Source organism: Engystomops pustulosus, chromosome 1 (assembly GCF_040894005.1).
Source record: "Engystomops pustulosus chromosome 1, aEngPut4.maternal, whole genome shotgun sequence".
Taxonomy (NCBI): domain Eukaryota; kingdom Metazoa; phylum Chordata; class Amphibia; order Anura; family Leptodactylidae; genus Engystomops; species Engystomops pustulosus.
The window spans coordinates 10,181,902-10,206,330 of record NC_092411.1 but is presented as its reverse complement, the minus strand read 5'-3'; the positions used below and the strand labels follow the sequence as shown (position 1 = coordinate 10,206,330).

At 46.1% G+C, this 24,429-nt stretch overlaps 1 protein-coding gene across 2 annotated transcripts in view; it reads right to left on the bottom strand.

The window, feature by feature from the left end:
* Positions 1 to 24,429, bottom strand: part of EPG5 (ectopic P-granules 5 autophagy tethering factor) — a 72,006-nt gene extending 47,577 nt beyond the window's left edge. For both annotated transcript variants that reach the window (XM_072132988.1, XM_072132994.1), the window contains exons 1-13: positions 24,280 to 24,429; positions 14,017 to 14,883; positions 8,397 to 8,640; positions 8,128 to 8,264; positions 6,385 to 6,492; positions 6,204 to 6,277; positions 5,944 to 6,049; positions 5,092 to 5,206; positions 4,227 to 4,377; positions 2,747 to 2,902; positions 2,388 to 2,545; positions 2,015 to 2,169; positions 897 to 1,037 (exon numbers count right to left, since the gene is read on the bottom strand). In XM_072132988.1, coding sequence (XP_071989089.1) covers positions 897 to 1,037; positions 2,015 to 2,169; positions 2,388 to 2,545; positions 2,747 to 2,902; positions 4,227 to 4,377; positions 5,092 to 5,206; positions 5,944 to 6,049; positions 6,204 to 6,277; positions 6,385 to 6,492; positions 8,128 to 8,264; positions 8,397 to 8,640; positions 14,017 to 14,883; positions 24,280 to 24,333 — 2,466 coding nt within the window. In that variant the 5' untranslated portion in view covers positions 24,334 to 24,429. The remainder of the gene's footprint in view (positions 1 to 896; positions 1,038 to 2,014; positions 2,170 to 2,387; positions 2,546 to 2,746; positions 2,903 to 4,226; positions 4,378 to 5,091; positions 5,207 to 5,943; positions 6,050 to 6,203; positions 6,278 to 6,384; positions 6,493 to 8,127; positions 8,265 to 8,396; positions 8,641 to 14,016; positions 14,884 to 24,279) is intronic.

Genomic DNA, 24,429 nt, shown 5'->3' with positions numbered 1-24,429 from the left:
GCTCCAAAAATAGACATAGAACTGTCCCAAGGAGCCGCCTAATGATAAATAACCCCCATTATGCCAGTTTGGCTGCCAGAAAGGGCCAGGTGCTCAGCCAAAATTTTTTGGGAATAGACTGAAAAATCATTACAAAACCTAAAGCTGGCAACAAAGTATATGACAAGCTTCTGATTAGGGCGGGTGCTACCACTGGGACCCTCAATGACCAGCAGTCCCATTTCCACCAACTAGGAGCATTGGTTAACCCCCTTTGTGACTGCGGGTCATTGGTGCCTGAATGTCCAGGTCAGTTTTTGCGGTTCTGTTCTGCTCTTCTTTATGTAACGGCATGTGCAGATAGGACATATATAGTAAATAAAGGCCATCATGAAGGGGTTAAAGGTAACTAGCTGATCGGTGTGGGTCCAACTGTTGGCAACCCAAACGATCACGACAATAGGACCCCTAGCAATCTGGGTTGTGCGCCAGGACTCAATGTAAGAGAGTGGCCGGAGATGGCCGTGCTCGGTTATTTCCATTATTCCCATACAAGTGAATGCAGCGTCAGGACCGACGCTGGCCCTAAAATTCACCCACAACTGAAAACGAGATCCCCATTCTCTGGAGAGCTTGGACTCTTGTTTTCGTGGTTGTTGGGGGTCCCAGCAGTCAATCTCTCACCGATCAGCTAGCGATCCCCTATCTTTATGATTTTAATACTTGGACAATCCCTTTAAGCATGCACATCACTGCTCTATTCATAGTTAATGGGGTGCTGAGCATACTTTGAGCAGTCCCAAATTATACTTACTCATGCTCCAAATAAATAACAGGGACAGTGCTCCTGACCTGAGGGGGTCCTAGCAGTCGGCCCCCTCATGTCTACAGATATGACTACTAAGAACTGATCTCACCATCCCCACTTTGTCAATGGTCTCTTGTACGCGCTGCAGGAGGACGGATATAATGCTGTAATGTGCGCTGGTAATGGTGGCGAGGAGCTCCCGGCCCACCTTAGAGAACGCTTCCCTTGTAGACATACTGACATAGGAAACCTAAAATATACAGAATGAGGTCAGTAATAAACTTCAAAGTACATTCAAGAAGCCGTCAAAATTACATACAAACTTTTTTTGCATAAATTAGTCTGTTTAGTAGGTCCAGACTCCAGATTCTATGGATAGAGAACCTCTATAGCCCCCTCCCCCCACCAGGTTTGGCTCTCGTTCTCCTTTGCCTCGAGTCAGATTGGCCCAATAGCGCTGACATCAGGTTCGTTGTGCACGCGACCCCTGAAACAATCCTTGCCCTCAAGGGTCACATGCAGTTCATTCAGATATGATCTCCAAGGCCAGGGATAGGGTCAGTGGACACATGCACAATGAATGCAACATCAGCACTTTCGTCCATTGGGACTGGAATAAGAGCCGCCTCCTCCGTAAGTCAAAAGCCCCTTGTAACCTAATTCTTTTAAACAACCAAACAATTTTCAAGTCTAACTAATCCATCAAGCATTACAATTAGCTGACAGCATGTTTTAGGAAATATATACAGGGATTTCAATCACATCCTTACTCTTTGTATCCATCTAACGTTTCCAAGATATTCCCATTTCAATCCATATGCTAATGAGGCAGTCAGTGCGCCCTGACCGTGTACTCGGCATTGCCCTTTTCTTCCATTGATGCCCCAAGACAAATCTCCTGCTTGTCTGACAGAGAGGGTAGTGGTCCAGGCAGGAACAGCCGCACTCCGAGCGATGAGGACACGCTCAGGGTGCACCAAGTGCCTCATTAGCATACAGATTATAATGGTAATTTCTCAGAAACTAAATAATGGATAGGAATGATAAAGGTATGTATGATATCACACTGCATTTCTCTACAACATGCTACAGGTAGATTAGTATGTTTATACACATTTCTTCTAATTACCTACACACCATCACCTAGTTCAAGCACATTCCCCACCGTAGCATCAGAAATGGAGCCATCTTCCAAAACTGCTTCTATAATAGTTGTGGCTGACTTACTTCATAAATCTCTAAAGCGATGGTCTTCACCAGATCCTCGTCCACGTCATTCCGCTTGGTTTGAGCCATCTGAGCAAACGTGGTAAGGAGACAGATCCCTTCAGAACTGTTCATTGTAGAAAAATATTCTTCAAACTTTTCTCGATTCACAGGATCTATGTGAAAAGCAATGAGTGGATGAAACATGGAGATGAGGGAGCACCTGTGCCACAGCTACTCCTGGATCTTACTACTTGGTTATGCTAGGATTCTTGCAAAAGATCTCCCCTCCTATAGCTCTAGGGGTAGCATAAATATCGCCCCCTAGTGTTGGTAATAGACACCAGAAATTTTATGATTTGACTAACTGATGCAAGTGCTGTAGGTACTATACCATTCAGTGCAGATCTGCAGGTGGCCACGTCGATGCTGGAATAAAGGTTCTCCACATTCTCGCTCGCGGCATAGTGCATGAGATACAGGAGCTTCCACAGCATGACGTTCGACAGGGTCCCGAATGGCATCTCCGACATAAAGAGCCAAATCCCCAATCTGCAGAGTAAGAAAGAGAACATAAACACACATGTGACATGCCATGAGTATCTGTCAGCTACTCCTAACTACTCCACCATAAACATGCACACTCGGCTTTCCTGCTGCATAACCCTGAGCATAGTATAAAGGCGAGCTGTGAACTGAGCGTTACTGATGTGTTTCTATTAGTCGGCTGATCCTTCTGGGTATGGACCTTACCTCTTGGCTTTGAGGACATGGAGGACGGCGGTCAGGAAGAGCTCATCATAAATGGCCTGCAGCTTCTCCAGGGAGTAGAGCTCCGAGCTCTGTTCTCTGCCTCGGTTACTGCTCAGGTACAGCGCCCAGTGATCGCTGATGTAACACAAGGTCATCCTGCAAAATACAACCCCCCAATGAATGCCTGGATATGAAGGATATACGGCAAGTAGACTAATAAGAAGATAGGAATCGGATGAAATCTTGTATTATTGCAAGTCTATTGAATCGATCCACAAGAGGGACCGGAGGAGGGGATCGGCATCAAGGTGGAACCGTACAGTAATCTAATAATCTAATATTATTCCACTGTGTTCTGACCGATGGATCTAATATCCAGTCTCACTGGTTTTGTTTCAGATCATAATCACTTTATGTTCCAAGACATTGGGGGTCATTTACTAGGGGCCCGAATCGTGTTTGTCCGTTGGGTTACCTAAATATTACCATTTTGCACCGATATTCCCTAAATTGCCCCGAATTTTTGGCGCAGGCGATCGGATTGTGGCGCATCGGCACCGGCATGCACTTGACGGAAATCCCGACGGATTCGGAAAAACCGCCGTTTTTTTTTTTAAATGTGCCGCTTGACACACACTTACCTGCACCCAGGCTAGCTTGGTGAACTTCATTGAACTCCGACGGACTTCAACGCAACAGCGACACCCTCTTGGACATCGGGCACACTACCTTAGAGAATTGCCGGAAGATCTGAATCAGCGTCGGAGAACCCGCTGCTGGATCACGAATGGACCCGGTAAGTAAATGTGCCAATGTAACTTCTCCAAGTGCACTAGGGACGTGTCCTCACACTGCTGCGCTCTTGGCTCACTGCAATTGAATTGCTCCGCAGCCCCTCTTCTTTTTATGACTGCTGTAGTATATAACCAGAACCCTCCCACAGAGAGAAAGGGTCATGAAGCAGCTCAGTGCACAGCAGTGTGAGGACACACACCATATTCACCTGAACGAGCTACACTCCTGGAACATAAATCCATGTTTAAATCCATAATTCCATGTCCTGCAGCTACACAAATGTTGGGTTCCAAAGATCTAAAGGCATTATACAAATTCTGTCTGCAGTGCTGCATGGTGAGAAATGCTGACGGGTTCCCTTTAGGCATGTGGTAGCAGTAAATATCAGCTGTAAATAATAAGCTGTGCTCATGCCATCACCCCAGAGACCTGCCATAGTTTCGGCATGATATCTGGGTTCCAATTGGCTGGATCCTCTCCCATAAGGAAGTCACAGCAGCAGACATATGATATGTGTTCCCATGTCTGTAATATGGCCCTTTAACTACCATCCATTACATCTGGGAACACTAGTTACAAACTGGCACATGCATGGTTAACTTCAAGGGGCTGTTCATTCATTTCACCATTTGCAAAAATTCCCATTAATTTTTTACATTTGCAGTGACACAGAGCCTGAGATTACCTTATGATGCATCCGATCCGTTTCACAAACTGGCGATACCGCGCCCTGTTGAAGGTCTCTAATCCGAGGGCCAGAAGCTCAAGTAAGGAATTGGCAAAGGCAAAAATCTTCATCATTTCTTGCGGAGTGGTTTTATCCGGATAGTATTCACCTGGTGGGATCAAAACCAGATTCATATTTGTCTTCTTATTGGTCCTACTATACCAGACCTGGGCATTGTACAACGCGGGGGATGCATCAGGCCCACTATTCGTCTCTGACCGGCTTATGTGAGCTCCCTTGCCTGACATCATGGGGTTGCGTCCCTACGATGAGGCATTGTGGGGACGCAACCTTGATCGGACCCACAGGGAAATTGATGCCCGTGACCATCATCTTATAAATGGGGGCAGAATGAAAGGGAGAATGAATGGGTGCAAAGTACCTGAATTAAGTGTACTGGTCTGGCCCCAATTTCTAATGTGACCCCATATATATATAATATATATATATATATATATATATATATATATATATATATGCTACTTCGGAGGCTCTGCTCCTTCCCTGACAAGCAGGGCAAATAGCTATTTCTATTCCCTGCCCTGCAATAAACAGAGAATCAGTATGAAGAGACCTTGTAGTGCGGAAGGAGACTGAGCATGTGTGTCCACCAGCCTTCAGCTCATTAGGAGGACGTACACATTGCTCTAGACTTTGATCACCAGGTGGCGCCATACCAAGTAAGTAAATATATATCATATCAACTTAAAAATTATTTTGAGGAATAATGTCCATGTTAGGGTAGTCAGGTCAATATCTGGAATATTTGCAAACTTTTATTGATTCCCATATAGTACATGGATGAAGGTTCGGGTCAGCTCACCTCTAGAGTTAAACCCAAGAACATTCTTGAAAAGTTCTGGAAAAGGGAACTGCCCCAAAAGTAATATGAGGTCATCCTCCGACAAGAGCGTCCAACTCGTCTCTGGGTCTTCATCCTAAATAGACAGTGTGAAATGAAATAAAAGGGAATTCAGGTTGAAATAATTAAAGGGGGACGGATTTGGCAAACTCTATGCAGCGCTGCGTAATCTGTGTGCACTTTATAAATAAAGAAATTATTATTATTATTATGATTATTTTTTGCTTTCTAAGATCAGTGGGGGGATGAAACCCATGAGAGCCGTAATGTATAAATTTTTGGATGCAACAGGAAGCAACATTTAAGAACAAAGATAAAAGAACAGCTCCATTCTCTGTGTAGTGGCCGAGCTGCGTTACTGCAGATCATCTCCAATGACCTTTAAACGGAGAATGAAGTGCAATTAACCGGCTCGCTGGGGCTTATTTAGGGTCCCGTGGCCGCATTTCCATCGGGTTTTCCGACGTTTTCGGGTATCGCGCCGCTGGGACAGGTATTTTGTAGGCGATTGTGTCGCACGCGATCGGATTGTGTTTCACTCGACACAAATCGGGGGACGGGTCGTCGGACGATCCGACGGATTCGGACAAACCGCGGGATTTCACTTAAAAATTGTGTCGCAAGCCATGCACTTACATACACCGGGAAGAAAAAGGTGAACTCCGGGGACCTGAGCGGGGAAGATACACATTCAGCAAATCAGGCGCACGATCTTAGTGAATCACCGTAGAATGCATTGTCGTCGGACAAGAAGTAAATGTGCTCCATTCACTGCACAGAAAACAGAGCAGAATATTCTACCAAACCACTGACCTCCTCGCCGCCTTCATCCACCAAAGTCCAGTTTCCAGACTCGTTTCCTGAAGAAGGACATTTCCTTTCGTTGGGTTTCATATGGCAGAGGAAGTCCGGGCGATTTCTGCAGAAAAATCGTACACGCAAAAAAAAAATAACTATTCTTTATTTTCATGGCAACTTTGCACTTCCCCTATTCCTGCAACGTATAGAGTACAATGTATACGGGCGCAGAGACTGTCCAGACAGGGAATCGTATAGAAAGTGTCAGCTCTCACCTTACAGGACACATGAGGACGGCCAGCTGCTGCATGAAGTGGAACACGCCGGCCGGATTGTGCAAGACCCGCACCTAAATCATCCAAAAAGTGACTGTTAGGAGACTAGAGATGCATGGACCCCCATTAAGGGATGTATATTATATATATTGTGCGCTATAACAGAGTTGCTACTACTCACCTGTATAAAGGGGATGGCCCATTTATTGATCCCTGCTGGACAGCGCAGGACGTGATTCAAGAGGAACAGGTGGTCCCCGAGGCATCCCACCTTCAGCAGCACCGAAACCTAAGAGACAGGAACATTCATGAGTCAAAGCTGTACAGAGATTTTTTGGTGTCCTAAAGTTAACTTACTGAAGTGAACCCTTTCACCACTAAACTACTAGTCCCCTCGGGTAGGGGATGAAATGTCCTTTAATTGTCTATAATTTTTCTTTTTTGTATGAAATCGCCGCCAAAATAAGAGAAATATGACTCTTCTCACCTCATCACATGAGATGAGTCAAGTTTAGTGATTGCAGGGGCAGTGTCACTTCAGAAGACCCTATGCTTCTTAGTTTCTATAGCACCTTGAAAAATGTTGCTGGTGTCATTTTAAAGATAACAATCTCATATTTTAGATCACATGGCATTGTGAGCTACAGAATCAGAGATAAAGATACATTTCCCAATCAATATGATCTTGGAAGTCCCATAGAAGTCAATGGAGCACAGAACAGAGCCCACATCTATTTAACTTCTGGTAGGTTACAGGACTGTCGAAAACCTGAAGTGCTGAGCAGATCAGGTGATCTGGTGATACTCAGTTTTGCAGATTGCAGGGGGTCAAACATCCGAGACACCCAGATCATATATAGGTATCTCCTATTCACAGGATAAATATTAATAATGACACCACCCCATTAACTACAGGGCTACAGCAACCTGCAATCCTAGGGAGTTATCTCCTCTGCGGATCAGCGCAGGGCTTCCACCCATCTCCAATAATTGACCTTCCATAAGGATAGGCTATTTATTGTCCATCCTGCATAACCCCATTAAGTTAATTTAAAGGGAAACTGTCTCCAGGTTGTACCCCACTAAACTACTACGGTCATCCTCTCGGGTCGGGGACATAATGTCCTTCCCTCTTTTGTGTGAAATCTGAGCCATTTACCTATAAATAAATCTCCCCAAAAGTCAATCAAATATGACTCTTCTCACCTCATTTTCACATGAGATGAGTCAAGTTTAGCGGTTGCAGGGGCAGTGTCACTGCAGAACCCCCTACCCCCAAATGGGCAAATGTAATTGCTTTAATAAAAAAAATGTTCTGATCAAAAGAAACCCTTTTCTATAGCACCTAGAAACCCGTTGCTGGTGACATATTAAAGATATCTCATCTTTCAGATCATCAGTCTTACGGTTCTGTGAGCCACAGAACTGGACATACCGGAGGGTAGAAATATGTGGGAACTGGGTCTCTATCTGCATCTTGCTTTTTTAAGATCAGATTTGATATTTAAGATGAGGATCTCATCTTAAATGTGACCCATAAAGATTATTAATACGTTTCAGAGTACGGAAATGGGGCTTCTGGAGTGACCCTACCCCTGCAGCCAATAAACTTGACTCATCTCATGGGAAGATTAGGTGAATCTGAGTTGTATCTGTCTAACTTTGGGAGAGATTTTTTTTTTACAGGTAAATAGGGGCGATATCGCATAGAAGAGGGGATTTTAGAAAGGTCATTTCCTACCCCACCTGAGGAGGCTGGTAGTTTAATGGGGTAAAACCTGCTGACAGGTTCCCTTTATGATTATGAAGGACTATGCACAGAAACGCACAGACAATCTAGAAGAGCTATCACCCCGGCATATTGTAGCCACAATCCAGCAGCCCATGGAGCAGGGACAGAGCTGCTGGATGTAACAGGCCTCACCAGCTTCTGCAGCCACAGCAGTATATCATTCTGGAACTGAGTGTCATCTATAATCCTCCGGGTGAAGCTGAACAGGACGCTGATGCACTCCTTCAGAGGGACGAGGTCGGCGTGAGACCCTTCCACTTTCTGCGGGGCTGTGGGAAATAATAAGAAGTCATTAACAATCCTCGTCTCTTCCATCACAATGGATTGCTACAATGTATCAGGTGTAAGGAGCTGATGTTCTCATCATTAATATATGGATCTGGATCCGTTCCAGCACTCACCGCGGTCCGGATGGTACACGGCTACCGATTTAAGGAAAGGGGAGTTGTTCACCAGGCCGTAGATATAAGACTCGACCTGCAGACGGGACAGGACCGACGTGTACGAGTGCAGGGCGAACGTCTGATGTAGGTGGTCCGACTTCAGCTCGAAGAGTCTCTTCAGGTCCCCTAAGGCCGAGGTGTTGACTTCTGCCGTCTGGTAGTGATGATATCCGACTACTTTGGCCTGGTCTTCACACAGTCCCTGGAGACAGCAGATACATTATGTGAACGATAGAGAATAATAATCATACACAGACTCTCACCTGAAGAGCTCACAATCTAATCCCTGCAAGGTTGCATCACTTAGACCCCTTTCTACATGGCCGATGGATTCATAGAGGGGTCCACTACTCTGTCCCAGCCTCTCCAAGGATCGCAGAAATTACGTACAGGGTGTGTACCAGCAAGTATAACACCATACAAAGCTGTAGCCTCTGTCCCTGTAGAGATGTGTAATTATAACTCTATGTATGTTGTAAGTAGCAGCAGGGCTGTAAAATATGGATTTATATTCCAGGATTGTAGCATCTCCAGGAGCACTTAGAGCATATCCTTACACTGCTGTGCTCTGTGCAGCAAGTGTTATGTATGGTATCTGGTGAGCTGTGTAAAAATACCTCTGCGTAAGTTGTTAGTAGCAGCAGGACTGTGAAATATGGATTTATATTCTTGGATTTATATTTCAGGAGAACTGCTGTGCTCTGTGCAGCCAGTGTTATGTATTGTACCCGGTGAGCTGTGTGAACATACCTCTGTGTATGTTGTTAGTAGCAGCAGGACTGTGATGGTTGAATTTATTTGATTCCAGATTTTTTTAAGCACATTAGAAAAATGTCCTCACACTGCTGTGCTCTTAGCTTTCTGCACTGAGTTGCTCCACAGCTCGTCACACATCTCTCCAGGGCCAGTGCTTTACACTGATTGCAGAGAGCACAGCAGCAGTGTGAGGATACACCCACAGTCCACTGGAAGCTACAATCCTGGAATCACAGTCCTGCTGCTACTAACATAATACACAGGGTCAGTACATAACACTGGTTGGGTGTTGGGTCACCGGGTGACACGTGCTGACAGTTTCCCTTTATATGCATGGTATATATTACTTCTTTGCATGTGGTTGTGTGTGGAGGTGATGTGAGGGTGGTGCTGTACACTGGTACTACGCGTTACATCCTGGTCGGATAATACAAGGGGTGGCGCTGTGATCTCACAGTCAGTAGCTTGGATCTGTGCCCGGCCACTATGGGCAGCTAATCTGCAGGGCAGGACTCTGTGCCAGGGACGTGGCAGCGGTCGTATCATTGTGACTGGCAAAAACACGTCCAAGTCTACAAAGTATAATGGAGGGGAATGTGCTGAGCCTGCAGGGAGCACATCGGAGGACCCAGACACATCCAGTACTTACCCACATGGAAAGAGGGAAATAGAGATGTCTTATATCACTCTATGGTTTCTTTTTTAATTATACCAAGTTAAAGGGGTTGGCCATTTAGTCAAAATTTAACAAGGTAAGTATAAGCCCCTAAAAGGGTCACCCATATAATTAAAGTGCAGTATAAGGCCCTTTACACACGAACATATGCTACGCTTGGACCTGATCCCGGATGTAGTATACCGCCGGCTGGAGAGGTGGAAGGGCGAGCGCTCATCTTCCCCTCCGCTTTCCTGTGACGGCACTGTACGGTGACATGCACAATGCAATTCTACGTCGGCCATACACTAGCTGCTGTTTGTATGGCTAGCATATGGCCGCCGTATCCATTCATGTGCATGGGGCCTTGGACTGTATAACTTTGCACCTATTGTTAGACACTTTGCATAAATCTGCTCCTTCTCTTCTCTAAAATAGCATGTCCCGGCGTCTGTGTCCCTGCGCCCGTGTTCCGGTGTCTGTGTCTCGGCGTCTGTGTCCACCCCGGCGCCTGTGCCCCTCCCTGCGCCTGTACCTCCTCCCTGCGCCTGTACCTCCTCCCTGCGCCTGTACCTCCTCCCTGCGCCTGTACCTCCTCCCTGCGCCTGTACCTCCTCCCTGCGCCTGTACCTCCTCCCTGCGCCTGTGCCCCTCCATGCGCCTGTACCTCCTCCCTGCGCCTGTACCTCCTCCCTGCGCCTGTACCTCCTCCCTGCGCCTGTACCTCCTCCCTGCGCCTGTGCCCCTCCATGCGCCTGTGCCCCTCCCTGCGCCTGTGCCCCTCCCTGCGCCTGTACCTCCTCCCTGCGCCTGTACCTCCTCCCTGCGCCTGTACCTCCTCCCTGCGCCTGTACCTCCTCCCTGCGCCTGTACCTCCTCCCTGCGCCTGTACCTCCTCCCTGCGCCTGTACCTCCTCCCTGCGCCAGTACCTCCTCCCTTCCTAGTCCTATATAGATAGTTCCGGCAAATTTAAGAAACTTTGTTACATATCTCCTGTAATGAGCTCTCTGCTGCGACTGAACTGCTCGGATCTGTCTCCGATGTCTATGGAGGGAGCTGCGGAGTAGGAGAGACGAAGACGCGGGGACTTGATGCATCAGGGGACGGTTTTGTGTAAGGACATGAGATTTAGCAGCACTGAGCAGGATGTGAGTAAAGTTCTGGTGAGTCTTGTATCTTATCGCTATACCTCACTGTCTGTCTGCACGCTCCCAGCTGCTCAATGAAGACAGATCTGAGCGGTGAACTGAGCAGCACGGATCTCACAGACAACGAGAGATGCAAGCATTTTCATCTATAACTCTGAACCATTCATCTACAAAGCACACTCTTTCTCTCCCTCCTTTATGTGAAATCTCACCCATTTACCTATGAAAAATCTTGCCAACAGTCAGGCAAATATGACTCTACTCATTTTCACATGAGATCAGTCAAGTTTAGTGGTTGCAGAGGTAGAAGCCCCAATATACGAAACTATAGTACCTAGAAACATGCTTTCTGTGTCATATTAACCCCTTATCACCGACGCTTGTTTTCTGGCTCAATGGCCAGACTTTTAGAATCTGACATGTGTCATGATAATTGGTTATAACTTGGGAACGCTTTAACATATCCGGTTGATTTTGAGATTGCTTTCTCGTGACACAATGTACTTTGTGTTAGTTGTAAAATTTAAGTGATAAGTTTTGCATTTCGTTCTGAAAAATACTGAAAATATGGCAAAAGTTCAGAAAAATTCTTCTTTTTCAAAGTTGGAAATGTTCTGCTTTCCAGGTAGATAGTTAAACTACCCAAAAAGCTTGATAATGAACATTTCTGGAATGTCTGATTTATGTTGGGATGATATTTTATGTGTCCTCTCATTATTCTGGAGGCGAAACCTGGCATGAAGAGGAGCCGCAGCCTCGGGGCACATGCCGGACCCAGGGGCTGCGGTAGGACTTATCTGATCCCCCGGTAAGCTCAACGGGGGGAGTGTTCGATCCACAGGGGTCATATTTGCACGCTGCGGTCATGCTTGACCTGGGTGTGTAAGCGGTTAGCACCAAGGGGATGGTTGGTGATAAGGTGAGGTCACTGGATTGTACCTCTGTATTAATGTACCTGAAACTGGTTGTTGCTTGTTAATTTTAACTGCTTGTGTTCTGACTCTGACCAATGTGTTATATTGTTTCATACTCAAATTCAATAAAACAAGTTTAAAACAGAAAGATAAGAATCTCATCTTTCACATCACGTCAGGCTTATGGCATTGTGATCTATAGAAGCCAAGAAACAGGCAGCTACATACATAGTTGGAAATAGAATCTACAGATAAAGATCCAGGTCCTGCCTAACTGCCTGTATGTCCAGTACTGTAGCTAGCAGAACCATAAATTTGGGATCTGAAAGATGCCGGTGATCTATGCCATGTTATATAAAATTTGACATCCTTATCTTTAACGTGACACCAGCAGCATGTTTCTAGGTGCTATAGAACAATAGATAGGGGCTTCTGAAGTGGCACTCCCCCTGTAATCACTAAACTTAACTCATCTCATGTGAAAATGTCATATTTGCCTGACTTTGAGGAAGACATTTTTTTAGGTACAAGAGGTAATTCTAGGACATTTCATAGCCTACCTGAAGGGGGCTGGGAGTTTAGTGGGGGGGTAAACCCAATGACAGGTTCCTTATAAAGGTAACCTGTCACCAGACACCCTTTCTGTGCCTCATCCGTGTCCCCACAGACTGTTTTTATGAAACCTTTGGCATAAGTGATCAAAACAATAACCTAGTTTACCTGGCTCCCTGCCAGCTTGTGTCCTGTGTCCCCGGGAGTGTTCAGCATGGAGCCTTCCTCTTCCTCATCCACTCTCCCTCCCTCATTCCCTCCTCTGGAAAACGCTCATCTGTAAGTTTGATTAAAAAAAACATCCTCCTGAGGAGGAGGGGTTTTGTTTAAACTCATAGATGAGCATTTTCTAGAGAAGGGAATGAGGGAGGGGGAGAAGGGAAGGAAAGAGAGGGAGGAGGGGAGGAGGGAGGGAGGAAAGTAGGGAGAGGAGGGAAAGATGGAGAGAGAGGAGAAAAAGAGAGAGGGAGAAGAGAAAAAGAGGGAGGGAGAGGAGAAAAAGAGGGAGGGAGAGGAGAAAAAGAGGGAGGGAGAGGAGAAAAAGAGGGAGGGAGAGGAGAAAAAGAGGGAGGGAGAGGAGAAAAAGAGGGAGGGTGGGGAGGGGAACTCTGTTCCATGCTGAACACTCCCCAGGGACACAGGTTACAAGCTTGCAGGGAGCCAGGATAAACTTTAATATAAGTTATTGTTTTAACCACTAATGCCAGAAGCTTGATAAAAACTGTTTAGGAAGTGCTATTTATTGTCTGTGGGGACGTGAAGGAGGATCAAAAAGGGTGCCTGGTGACAGGTTCCCTTTAAAGGTTTGTGCCTCTAAACCACCAGGGTGACTTCATGCAGTAGTGGTTTAGAGTCCCAAACAGTTGGACTTTACAATTGTCAATTTCTGCCTTCTCAAGATTCTCAAGGAGAATGGCAACAAGGGTCCGGTGACTTGAGTCTGTTTGGACCCCTACCATATGTGTACGGTGCATTGTGAAGCTGAGAAGGTGTACTGACCTTGGCTTCACTATGCACAGTCCCGGGGATGGAAGAGGACCTGATCCATGCAGCCTTTAACCCTCCGCACACTCAGTAACGCGGCAGCTGAAGTTCCTGGGCCTGCCCACTACAAATGGAGCTGTTGCAGCCACAATCAGTTGACCAGCGTGTCGAAAGTGGGGACATGATTAATTTATATAGATATATGAATGGTCCATACAAAAAATATGGTGGCAAGTTGTTTCAGATTAAATCAAATCAAAAGACGAGGGGGCATCTTTACTATGAGAACTTGCAATCTGTGGAATAGCCTGGCTTAGGCGCTGGTCACAGCAGGGACAGCAGAGAGCTTCAAGAAGGGTCTAGATGCCTTTTTACACCTAAATAACATTGATGGTTATGTTCTATAGAATTGTTTCCCATAAATCCCTTCCTCATCCAATCCCTTACTTGGTTGAACTTAATGGACATGATGGTCTTTTTTCAAACATATAAACTATGATATTATGAAAGTGTCAGACTCCCTAGTAGGGTTAGGGTTCTTTCAGAATTGTAATGGTACATTACTTACCTGAACAGTCATGTGCTCCTCCTTAAAGTCCCACACTTTGCTCTTGATATTCTTCCAGTCGGAGATCATGATCTGGAGCTTGGCTTCGGCCAGGAGGAGCTGCTTCCTGCACCGGCCATAATTCATGAGAAGTTCGTGGAACTCATGGCGGTCCTGGTGGGCGATCCTCTCAAACTCCTCGGTAAAGGAGTCCACGTTCTCTATCCAGGAGCACGGCTCGAATATCTTAAGTTGCTCCCGTGCAAAGGGGATGGACTTGTGTTGCTGCGGGAGCTCAGGATAGAGTCTCTCATTAGGAACCAGGGGTTTGATGGTGGCCACATCCCTTGTGTGGTCCAAGACCTCCAGCGGCAGCTCGGGGTAGATGGACTTCACCTTGGACAGATCTAATATTTCTTTGGCTTCTGTAAAATGTTGGGTGTTGGCCACTTCAAGTTCTTTCATAGATAGGACCACGGGCTGGACTTCAGGAGCCTCTACGGGGGGCTGCTCCTCTATCGAGGGGCTTTTAGTTTTGGGTTGTAGGTCACAGCTTCGGGAATCAGAGGTGGCTTCAGTGTTGGTCGTTGTTCCTCCAGGCTCCAGCTCCTGACTGTCGGGATTTACGGTCTCCTTCTTGTCCTTGGAGATGTCTTCACTGACAGAGGGGACGTCGGCCATAGACAAGCTACTCAGCCGCTTACCATCCGTTATGCTGGATTCATCGTTTAGTTGGATTTCAATAAAATTATCGGGAAGTTCATTGTCCGCCTTCGGCTTATGAGCGGCGGAGTCGGCCACCAATACTTTAGGGCCATCGGTTTCTTCTTCCAACACCAGGGGCTTCTCTGTTTTTACATCTATAAGACTCTGCTGCTTCTTCTTTGTCTGGAAAAAAACAAACAGAAAAATCTTTTTATCCGAAAGTTTTCCCAGGATAAAAGCAAAGCACTACTACTCCCAGCATACCCTGGCTAGCAGGACACTGCTGGGACATGTAGTAATAAAGAAGTTTGAGGGCAACACAACCACCACGGCTGTCACTTCCCTGCCCGGCACAAGAGGGATCATAGATATAGGGATCGTGATCCGACATCCAGATATTAATTGGGATCACCTCATCCTGGGAGCGTGGTGCGCGCTGAATAGGAGAATTAGGAGTGAAGCATTGTGGGATTGCGGCCTTCTTGTCTTCCAATAAGATGTTCCCATAGAAACTATGAAAGTACCATAATTACAGCAGGCGTCTCCTCACAAGTGCAGAATCATCAGGAGGGGAGTCTGCACCCTGGTACATTACTACAGGAGAACAATACATAACTGCTCCATAGCATGACAACATCCATTCACCTATGTACTACTACTCCTATCCTGTACATATGGGCACAGTACTACTACTCTTATCCCTAATATATGGGCACAGTACTACTACTCCTATCCTGTGCATATAGGCACAGTACTACTACTCTTATCCCTAATATATGGACACAGCACAGTACTAGTACTCCTATCCAGTATATATGGAAACAGTACTACTACTCCTATCCTGTATATATGGGCACAGCACAGTACTACTACTCCTATCCTGTATATATAGGCACAGCACAGTACTACTCCTCCTATCCTGTATATATAGGCACAGCACAGTACTACTACTCCTATCCTGTATATATAGGCACAGCACAGTACTACTACTCCTATCCTGTATATATAGGCACAGCACAGTACTACTCCTCCTATCCTGTATATATAGGCACAGCACAGTACTACTACTCCTATCCTGTATATATAAGCACAGCACAGTACTACTACTCCTATCCTGTATATATGGGAACAGCACAGTACTACTACTCCTATCCTGTATATATGGGCACAGCACAGTACTACTACTCCTATCCTGTATATATGGGCACAGCACAGTACTACTACTCCTATCCCGTATATATATATTGGCACAGCACAGTACTACTACTCCTATCCTCTATATATAGGCACAGCACAGTACTACTACTCCTATCCTGTACATATGGGCACAGTACTACTACTCTTATCCCTAATATATGGGCACAGCACAGTACTACTACTCCTATCCTGTATATATGGAAACAGTACTACTACTCCTATCCTGTATATATTGGCACAGCACAGTACTACTACTCCTATCCTGTATATATAGGCACAGCACAGTACTACTCCTCCTATCCTGTATATATAGGCACAGCACAGTACTACTACTCCTATCCTGTATATATAGGCACAGCACAGTACTACTACTCCTATCCTGTATATATGGGAACAGCACAGTACTACTACTCCTATCCTGTATATATGGGCACAGCACAGTACTACTACTCCTATCCTGTATATATGGGCACAGCACAGTACTACTACTCCTATCCCGTATATATATATTGGCACAGCACAGTACTACTACTCCTATCCTCTATATATAGGCACAGCACAGTACTACTACTCCTATCCTGTATATATATGGGCACAGCACAGTACTACTACTCCTATCTTGTATATATGGGCACAGCACAGTACTACTACTCCTATCTTGTATATATAGGCACAGCACAGTACTACTACTCCTATCCTGTATATATATGGGCACAGCACAGTACTACTACTCCTATCTTGTATATATGGGCACAGCACAGTACTACTACTCCTATCTTGTATATATGGGCACAGCACAGTACTACTACTCCTATCTTGTATATATGGGCACAGCACAGTACTACTACTCCTATCTTGTATATATGGGCACAGCACAGTACTACTACTCCTATCCTGTGTATATGGGCACAGCACAGTACTACTACTCTTATCCTGTATATATGAGCACAGTACTACTACTCCTATTCTGTATATATGGGCACAGCACAGTACTACTACTCCTATCCTGTATATATGGGCACAGCACAGTACTACTACTCCTATCCCGTATATATATTGGCACAGCACAGTACTACTACTCCTATCCTCTATATATAGGCACAGCACAGTACTACTACTCCTATCCTGTATATATGGGCACAGCACAGTACTACTACTCCTATCCCGTATATATATTGGCACAGCACAGTACTACTACTCCTATCCTCTATATATAGGCACAGCACAGTACTACTACTCCTATCCTGTATATATGGGCACAGCACAGTACTACTACTCCTATCCTGTATATATGGGCATAGCACAGTACTACTACTCCTATCCCGTATATATATATTGGCACAGCACAGTACTACTACTCCTATCCTGTATATATTGGCACAGCACAGTACTACTACTCCTATCCCGTATATATATTGGCACAGCACAGTACTACTACTCCTATCCTCTATATATAGGCACAGCACAGTACTACTACTCCTATCCTGTATATATGGGCACAGCACAGTACTACTACTCCTATCCTGTATATATGGACACAGTACAGTACTACTACTCCTATCCTGTATGTATGGACACAGTACAGTACTACTACTCCTATCCTGTATATATGGGCACAGCACAGTACTACTACTCCTATCCTGTGTATATGGGCACAGTACTACTACTCCTATCCTGTGTATATGGGCACAGTACTACTACTCCTATCCTGTGTATATGGGCACAGTACTACTACTCCTATCCTGTGTATATGGGCACAGTACTACTACTCCTATCCTGTGTATATGGGCACTAGGTCGGCAGTTTAGGGAGAGACATGCCATTATCATGGAGCTATTGATGGTTGGGCTCTGCCTGGCAGTGCACATACAGTATATAATACCACACGAGGTTTATCTATCCAGGAGGAACATGTGACACCGCGCTGGCTCCTGCTCAGAGCCCAGTGATGACTGACATGTGACCGGGAGCCTCCAGCAGCAGAATTACCATAAGATGTTTACTGATAGAGAAGGCAAATTAAAGGAACGTAACATCAGAGCTTTACATGTGCAACCTCACTGGTTAACATGCTCTACTGTACAGAATAGGAACAGCAGAATAATGACAAAGAAAACACATGAACATACTACTGATAGCCCAGAGCTGCACTCACTATTCTGCTGCTGGTGCAGTCACTATGTACATACATGACATTACTGATCCTGTACTGATCCTGAGTTACATCCTGTATTATACTCCAGAGCTGCACTCACTATTCTGCTGCTGGTGCAGTCACTGTGTACATACATGGCATTACTTATCCTGTACTGATCCTGAGTTACATCCTGTATTATACCCCAGAGCTGCACTCACTATTCTGCTGCTGGTGCAGTCACCGTGTACATACATGACATTACTTATCCTGTACTGATCCTGAGTTACATCCTGTATTATACCCCAGAGCTGCACTCACTATTCTGCTGCTGGTGCAGTCACTGTGTACATACATGACATTACTTATCCTGTACTGATCCTGAGTTACATCCTGTATTATACCCAGAGCCGCACTCACTATTCTGCTGCTGGTGCAGTTACTGTGTACATACATGACATTACTTATCCTGTACTGATTCTGAGTTACATCCTGTATTATACCCCAGAGCTGCACTCACTATTCTGCTGCTGGTGCAGTCACTGTGTACATACATGACATTACTTATCCTGTACTCATCCTGAGTTACATTCTGTATTATACCCCAGAGCTGCACTCACTATTCTGCTGCTGGTGCAGTCACTGTGTACATACATGACATTACTTATCCTGTACTGATCCTGAGTTACATCCTGTACTGATCCTGAGTTACATCCTGTATTATATCCCAGAGCTGCACTCACTATTCTGCTGCTGGTGCAGTCCCTGTGTACATACATGACATTACTTATCCTGTACTGATCCTGAGTTACATCCTGTATTATACTCCAGAGCTGCACTCACTATTCTGCTGCTGGGGCAGTCACTGTGTACATACATGACATTACTTATCCTGTACTGATCCTGAGTTACATCCTGTATTATAATCCAGAGATGCACTCACTATTCTGCTGCTGGTGCAGTCACTGTGTACATACATGACATTACTTATCCTGTACTGATCCTGAGTTACATTCTGTATTATACCCCAGAGCTGCACTCACTATTCTGCTGGTGGTGCAGTCACTGTGTACATACATGACATTACTTATCCTGTACTGATCCTGAGTTACATCCTGTATTATACCCCAGAGCTGCACTCACTATTCTGCTGCTGGTGCAGTCACTGTGTACATACATGACATTACTTATCCTGTACTGATCCTGAGTTACATCCTGTATTATACCCCAGAGCTGCACTCACTATTCTGCTGCTGGTGCAGTCACTGTGTACATACATGACATTACTTATCCTGTACTGATCCTGAGTTACATCCTGTATTATACCCCAGAGCTACACTCACTATTCTGCAGCTGGTGCAGTCACTGTGTACATACATGACATTACTTATCCTGTACTGATCCTGAGTTACATCCTGTATTATACTCCAGAGCTGCACTCACTATTCTGCTGCTGGTGCAGTCACTGTGTACATACATGACATTACTTATCCTGTACTGATCCTGAGTTACATCCTGTATTATACTCCAGAGCTGCACTCACTATTCTGCTGCTGGTGCAGTCACTGTGTACATGACATTACTTATCCTGTACTGATCCTGAGTTACATCCTGTATTATACCCCAGAGCTGCACTCACTATTCTGCTGGTACAGTCACATACAATGCATTACTTATCAGGATATAGGTTCTGCCAGTCAGACTAAGTCATTAGTACATGTAGTCCATGTGATCAAATGTCTATTGAGACTGTACTAATTGATGGTAGACATGGAGACCCGGGTGCATTGTGCTATAGGCTGCTCTGTTTCTATGGAAGCGATCTTAGTTCATATGGATGTGGAATAAATCAGACGTGTGATGCAGCGCGGTCTCTGTGCACGCTCCATACATCACACATGTAACATAAAGCCAGACAGGGGCGACAGCTTCACACGTCATCATCCATGTTCCTGTTCCTTTAAGAGCTAATAAACTCAAAATAACACAGTACTATATCTCCTGCGCCTTTCAGGAGTTTCAGAAAGCTGAGTGATAAGACTAAGGTGGGTATAATCAGAGATCGCATTAACGCCTCTACACGTGACGCATGACCAGGGATATAACAAGCCGCGCACCTGTGTGACATCACATGATCAGGGATATAATGGGCCGTGCACCTGTGTGACATCACATGACCAGGGATATAACGAGCCGTTCACCTGTGTGACATCACATGACCAGGGATATAACGAGCCGCGCACCTGTGTGACATCACATGATCAGGGATATAATGGGCCGTGCACCTGTGTGACATCACATGACCAGGGATATAACGAGCCGCGCACCTGTGTGACATCACATGACCAGGGCTATAACGAGCCGTGCACCTGTGTGACATCACATGACCAGGGCTATAACGAGCCGCGCACCTGTGTGACATCACATGACCAGGGATATAACGGGCCGCGCACCTGTGTGACATCACATGACCAGGGATATAACGAGCCGTGCACCTGTGTGACATCACATGACCAGGGATATAACCAGCCGTGCACCTTTGTGACATCACATGACGAGGTATATAACGAGCCATGCACCTGTGTGACATCACATGACCAGGGATATAACGTGCCGTGCACCTGTGTAATATCACATGACCAGGGATATAACGAGCCGTGCACCTGTGTGACATCACATGACCAGGGAGATAACGAGCCGTGGACCTGTGTGACATCACATGACCAGGGATATAACGGGCCGTGCACCTGTGTGACATCACATGACCAGGGATATAACGAGCCATGCACCTGTGTGACATCACATGACCAGGGATATAACGGGCCGTGCACCTGTGTGATATCACATGACCAGGGATATAACGAGCCGTGCACCTGTGTGCCATCACATGACCAGGGATATAACGGGCCGTGCACCTGTGTGATATCACATGACCAGGGATATAACGAGCCGTGCACCTGTGTGACATCACAAGTTTTTATTACACAAACAATATTGAATATTTGCTGAATGTAACACATGGATATGACATTAGATAATTCCAAATCCACTTGTATATAAATCTATTTGCTCTGGTAATTCATGCAGCTTCTCGTCTTCTGCTCTTATATTCCTGAGTAAATAGATGTAGAAGATATTTTTAGGAGTTTGGGAAAACCTAGTGACATGGGAAAGCACTGTGCTGCTGCCTATACTGACTACCACCCAGCTTTCCCAGAGTTCTGAGCGGCGACCTGCATGGTACAAGGCAATAACATGTCAACAGAGGTGTGAATAGCTGCTGACTGTCTGTGTCGTCACTACATAATGACAGTAATAGAGCGCGGAGCCGGCTCCGTCATCCATCACTACGGAGTGGCCTGGGGCAGGATGAGGAGTCGGTGAGATCACGGAGCAGGTGCCAGGGACACGACATATCCGACTAGTCACCGCATCGTCACGGCCGAGGACACCAAAACAAATGTTCTGATCACGTGACCGGACTTGGGACACAACCTCCCTTAACCAGTTCAGGATCAGAAACAACTTGCCAAATATACGTAATATGGAAAAATACTAAAGAAAGAACTCCAGCTCCAAAATCCCGAGATCAGTGCAGCTTGATGTTGAAGCTGCGGTCACACGTTGCGTTTAACGCAGGCTTTTTCAAACAGCTGAAGAGGAGATTTGCCTAATTACATAGTTTTCAACATTGCGTTTACAAAACACAAGCGTTAATGCATGTGTTAACAAAGCAACAAACGGATGCGTATACAAAACAGTAACACATGCGTTGACATCGCGTTAACGCATGTGGTTTTTTAAATTTTTTTAAACGTGTTTAAAAATCAGTTTTTTACCGTTTACCATGAGTGGTTAGCATTACAGCCTTGCAGCATGGTGGCTCAGTGGTTAGAATTACAGCCTTGCAGCGCTGGGGACCTGGGTTTAAGTCCCAGTGTCAACATCTGCAAAGAGTTTGTATGTTCTCTCTGTGTTTGCGTGGGTTTCCTCCGGGTCCTCCAGTTTCCTCCCACACTCCAGGTTTTTTAGCCCCATTGGGGACAGGGAACAATTTGGCAAACTCTGTGCAGCGCTGTGTAATCTGTGTGCGCTATATAAATAAAGAATTATTATTATTAAGCGTTTGGCAGCTTTGAACCTGTTTATCTATTAAGATAAACAGCCAAACGCATGGAAGAGACAATGAATAAACATGTGTGTTTAAACGGAGTGAAAGTGCATGCGATCCAAGAGCGCAATGTGTGGCATCACCCTAAGGGTGAAGACACGTGGCGTTTTTAGGCCGTTTTTAGTTCGTTAAAAAACGCATGCGTTTTTGACAGGTTTGACCAATTATCTTAATTCAAACTGGTCAAAAACGATGTGAAAACGCACTACCTAAAAACGGCCCAAAAACGGCCTAAAAACGCCACGTGTGTCTTCACCCTAAGGCTGGCGCCACACGTAGCGCTTTGTCTGCGCTTGCAAACGCAAACACAGACGAAGACGCGCCCAGCAGTACGGGCCTCGGCCCGATCGCGTCGGTGTTTCTATAGAAACGCCTGCGATCGAGAACGAGCCGACGGTGTTTTGCTAAATTAACGCAAAACACCGGCGGCTCATTCCCGATCGCAGGCGTTTCCATAGAAACGCCGATGCGACCGGGCGGAGGCCCACCCCGGTGGGCGCGACTTTGTCTGCGTTTGCAAGCGCAGACAAAGTGCTACGTGTGGCGCCGGCCTTAGAAGTTGACTTGAAAAACCAGGGTCATTTTTGAAATGAAGATACCAAAAGTTATACAAAAACAAATGTTCTGTGTCCCCGGTGTAACAGGAGTGACATAGAGGAGGGTCACATGTAACAGATCTCATATCACACTTTCCGTTTCACTTCCTCACAACTGTCTATCTGCTGACTCAGTGTTTACATCCAGAGGACAATAACCTTCTCACAGCTGTTGCTTTGTGACAATGTATCAGGTAACGTCACGATGCATGTGATGTAAACACGTTTTGTAAACTTGCGCATGTAGGGGAACGGTTGCCGGATTTAGGGTGATGCCGCACATGGCGTTCTGAACCCGTTTGTGGTCCGTTTTTGGCAGGTTTTACCAAATATCTTAATTAAAAGGCCGCAGTCACACGTACCGCTAGGCGTCTGTTCATAACGCGACGCTAGCGCACAGGGGGAGGTCCTCGGCCCCAACGCACATGCGTTTCCAGAGAAACGATCGGCTTAAAAATCGCATGCGTTTCCCTGGAAACGCATGTGCGTTCGGGCCGAGGACCTCCCCCTGTGCGCTAGCGTTGCGTTATGACGGAAGCCTAGCGGTACGTGTGACCGCGGCCAAACTGGTCAAAAACGCATTAGTTTTTTTGACGGACTGCTTAAAAACGGACCAAAAACGGGTTCAGAACTACTATTAAAGTCAATGGGGCCATTTTTTAGGCCGCGGTCACACGTACCGCTAGGCGTCCGTTCATAACGCGACGCTCGGGCACAGGGGGCGGTCCTTGGCCTGACAGCACATGCTTTTCCAGAAAAACGCACGCGATCGGCTTATCAATTTCATGCATTTCCCTGGAAACGCATGTGCATTCGGGCCGAGAACCTCCCCCTGTGTGCTAGTGTCGCGTTATGAACGGACGCCTAGAGGTACATGTGACCGAGGCCTAAAAAACTGCCCCATTGACTTTAATAGTAAATACTTCTATGTATCTGATCGCTGTATTTCTCAGGCCGCGTTCACACGATGTGTCGCGTTTTATGCTTTTGACCGTGATCACATGCTGAGGTTACATTGTGTTTTAGCAAATGTCGTGAAAACGCAACGTGACCTCATCATGTGATCAAGGCTGAAGCCTTTGGAAAACGCCAAAAACGCAGCAAAAAACGTGACGCTACGCATCGTGTGAACGCGCCCTGATATAGCACAATACCCTGACAACCTGGCCCTGTTGACACCTGCAGACAGTGACTCCGCCCAATTGACACCCCCCCTACCTTTGACTATAACGGGGTCTGTAAGGGGAGGGGGGTCTATTGGGGATTAGAGAAGAGATAAAATGGTTTTCTAGACAGGGCAAAGCAAGGGTTAAAAGCCCCCCCCAGGTGATTGGTTAATTGACATCTCGTTACAGGTAAGGGAGCTGATTGGTCAGAGGTGAAGCCCCGCCCCTATGCAGGTAGCGGTCTCTGAGGTGCGGTCAGGTGACAGGGGGGTCCCGCTAGTCAGGGCGCAGGCTCCGCTTGGCCGCTGTTCATACCTTGTCCGTCTTGCTCCTGCTCTTGGACCTGCGGGGCCTGAGCGCCTCAGCCATGACAGCGGAGTCCTGCAGCCGGGGACAGATGTGCCGAGCAGCCCGTAAACACGGACATAATCTCCAGCGCTGGGGAGAGGGGGGCGGGGCGAGGCG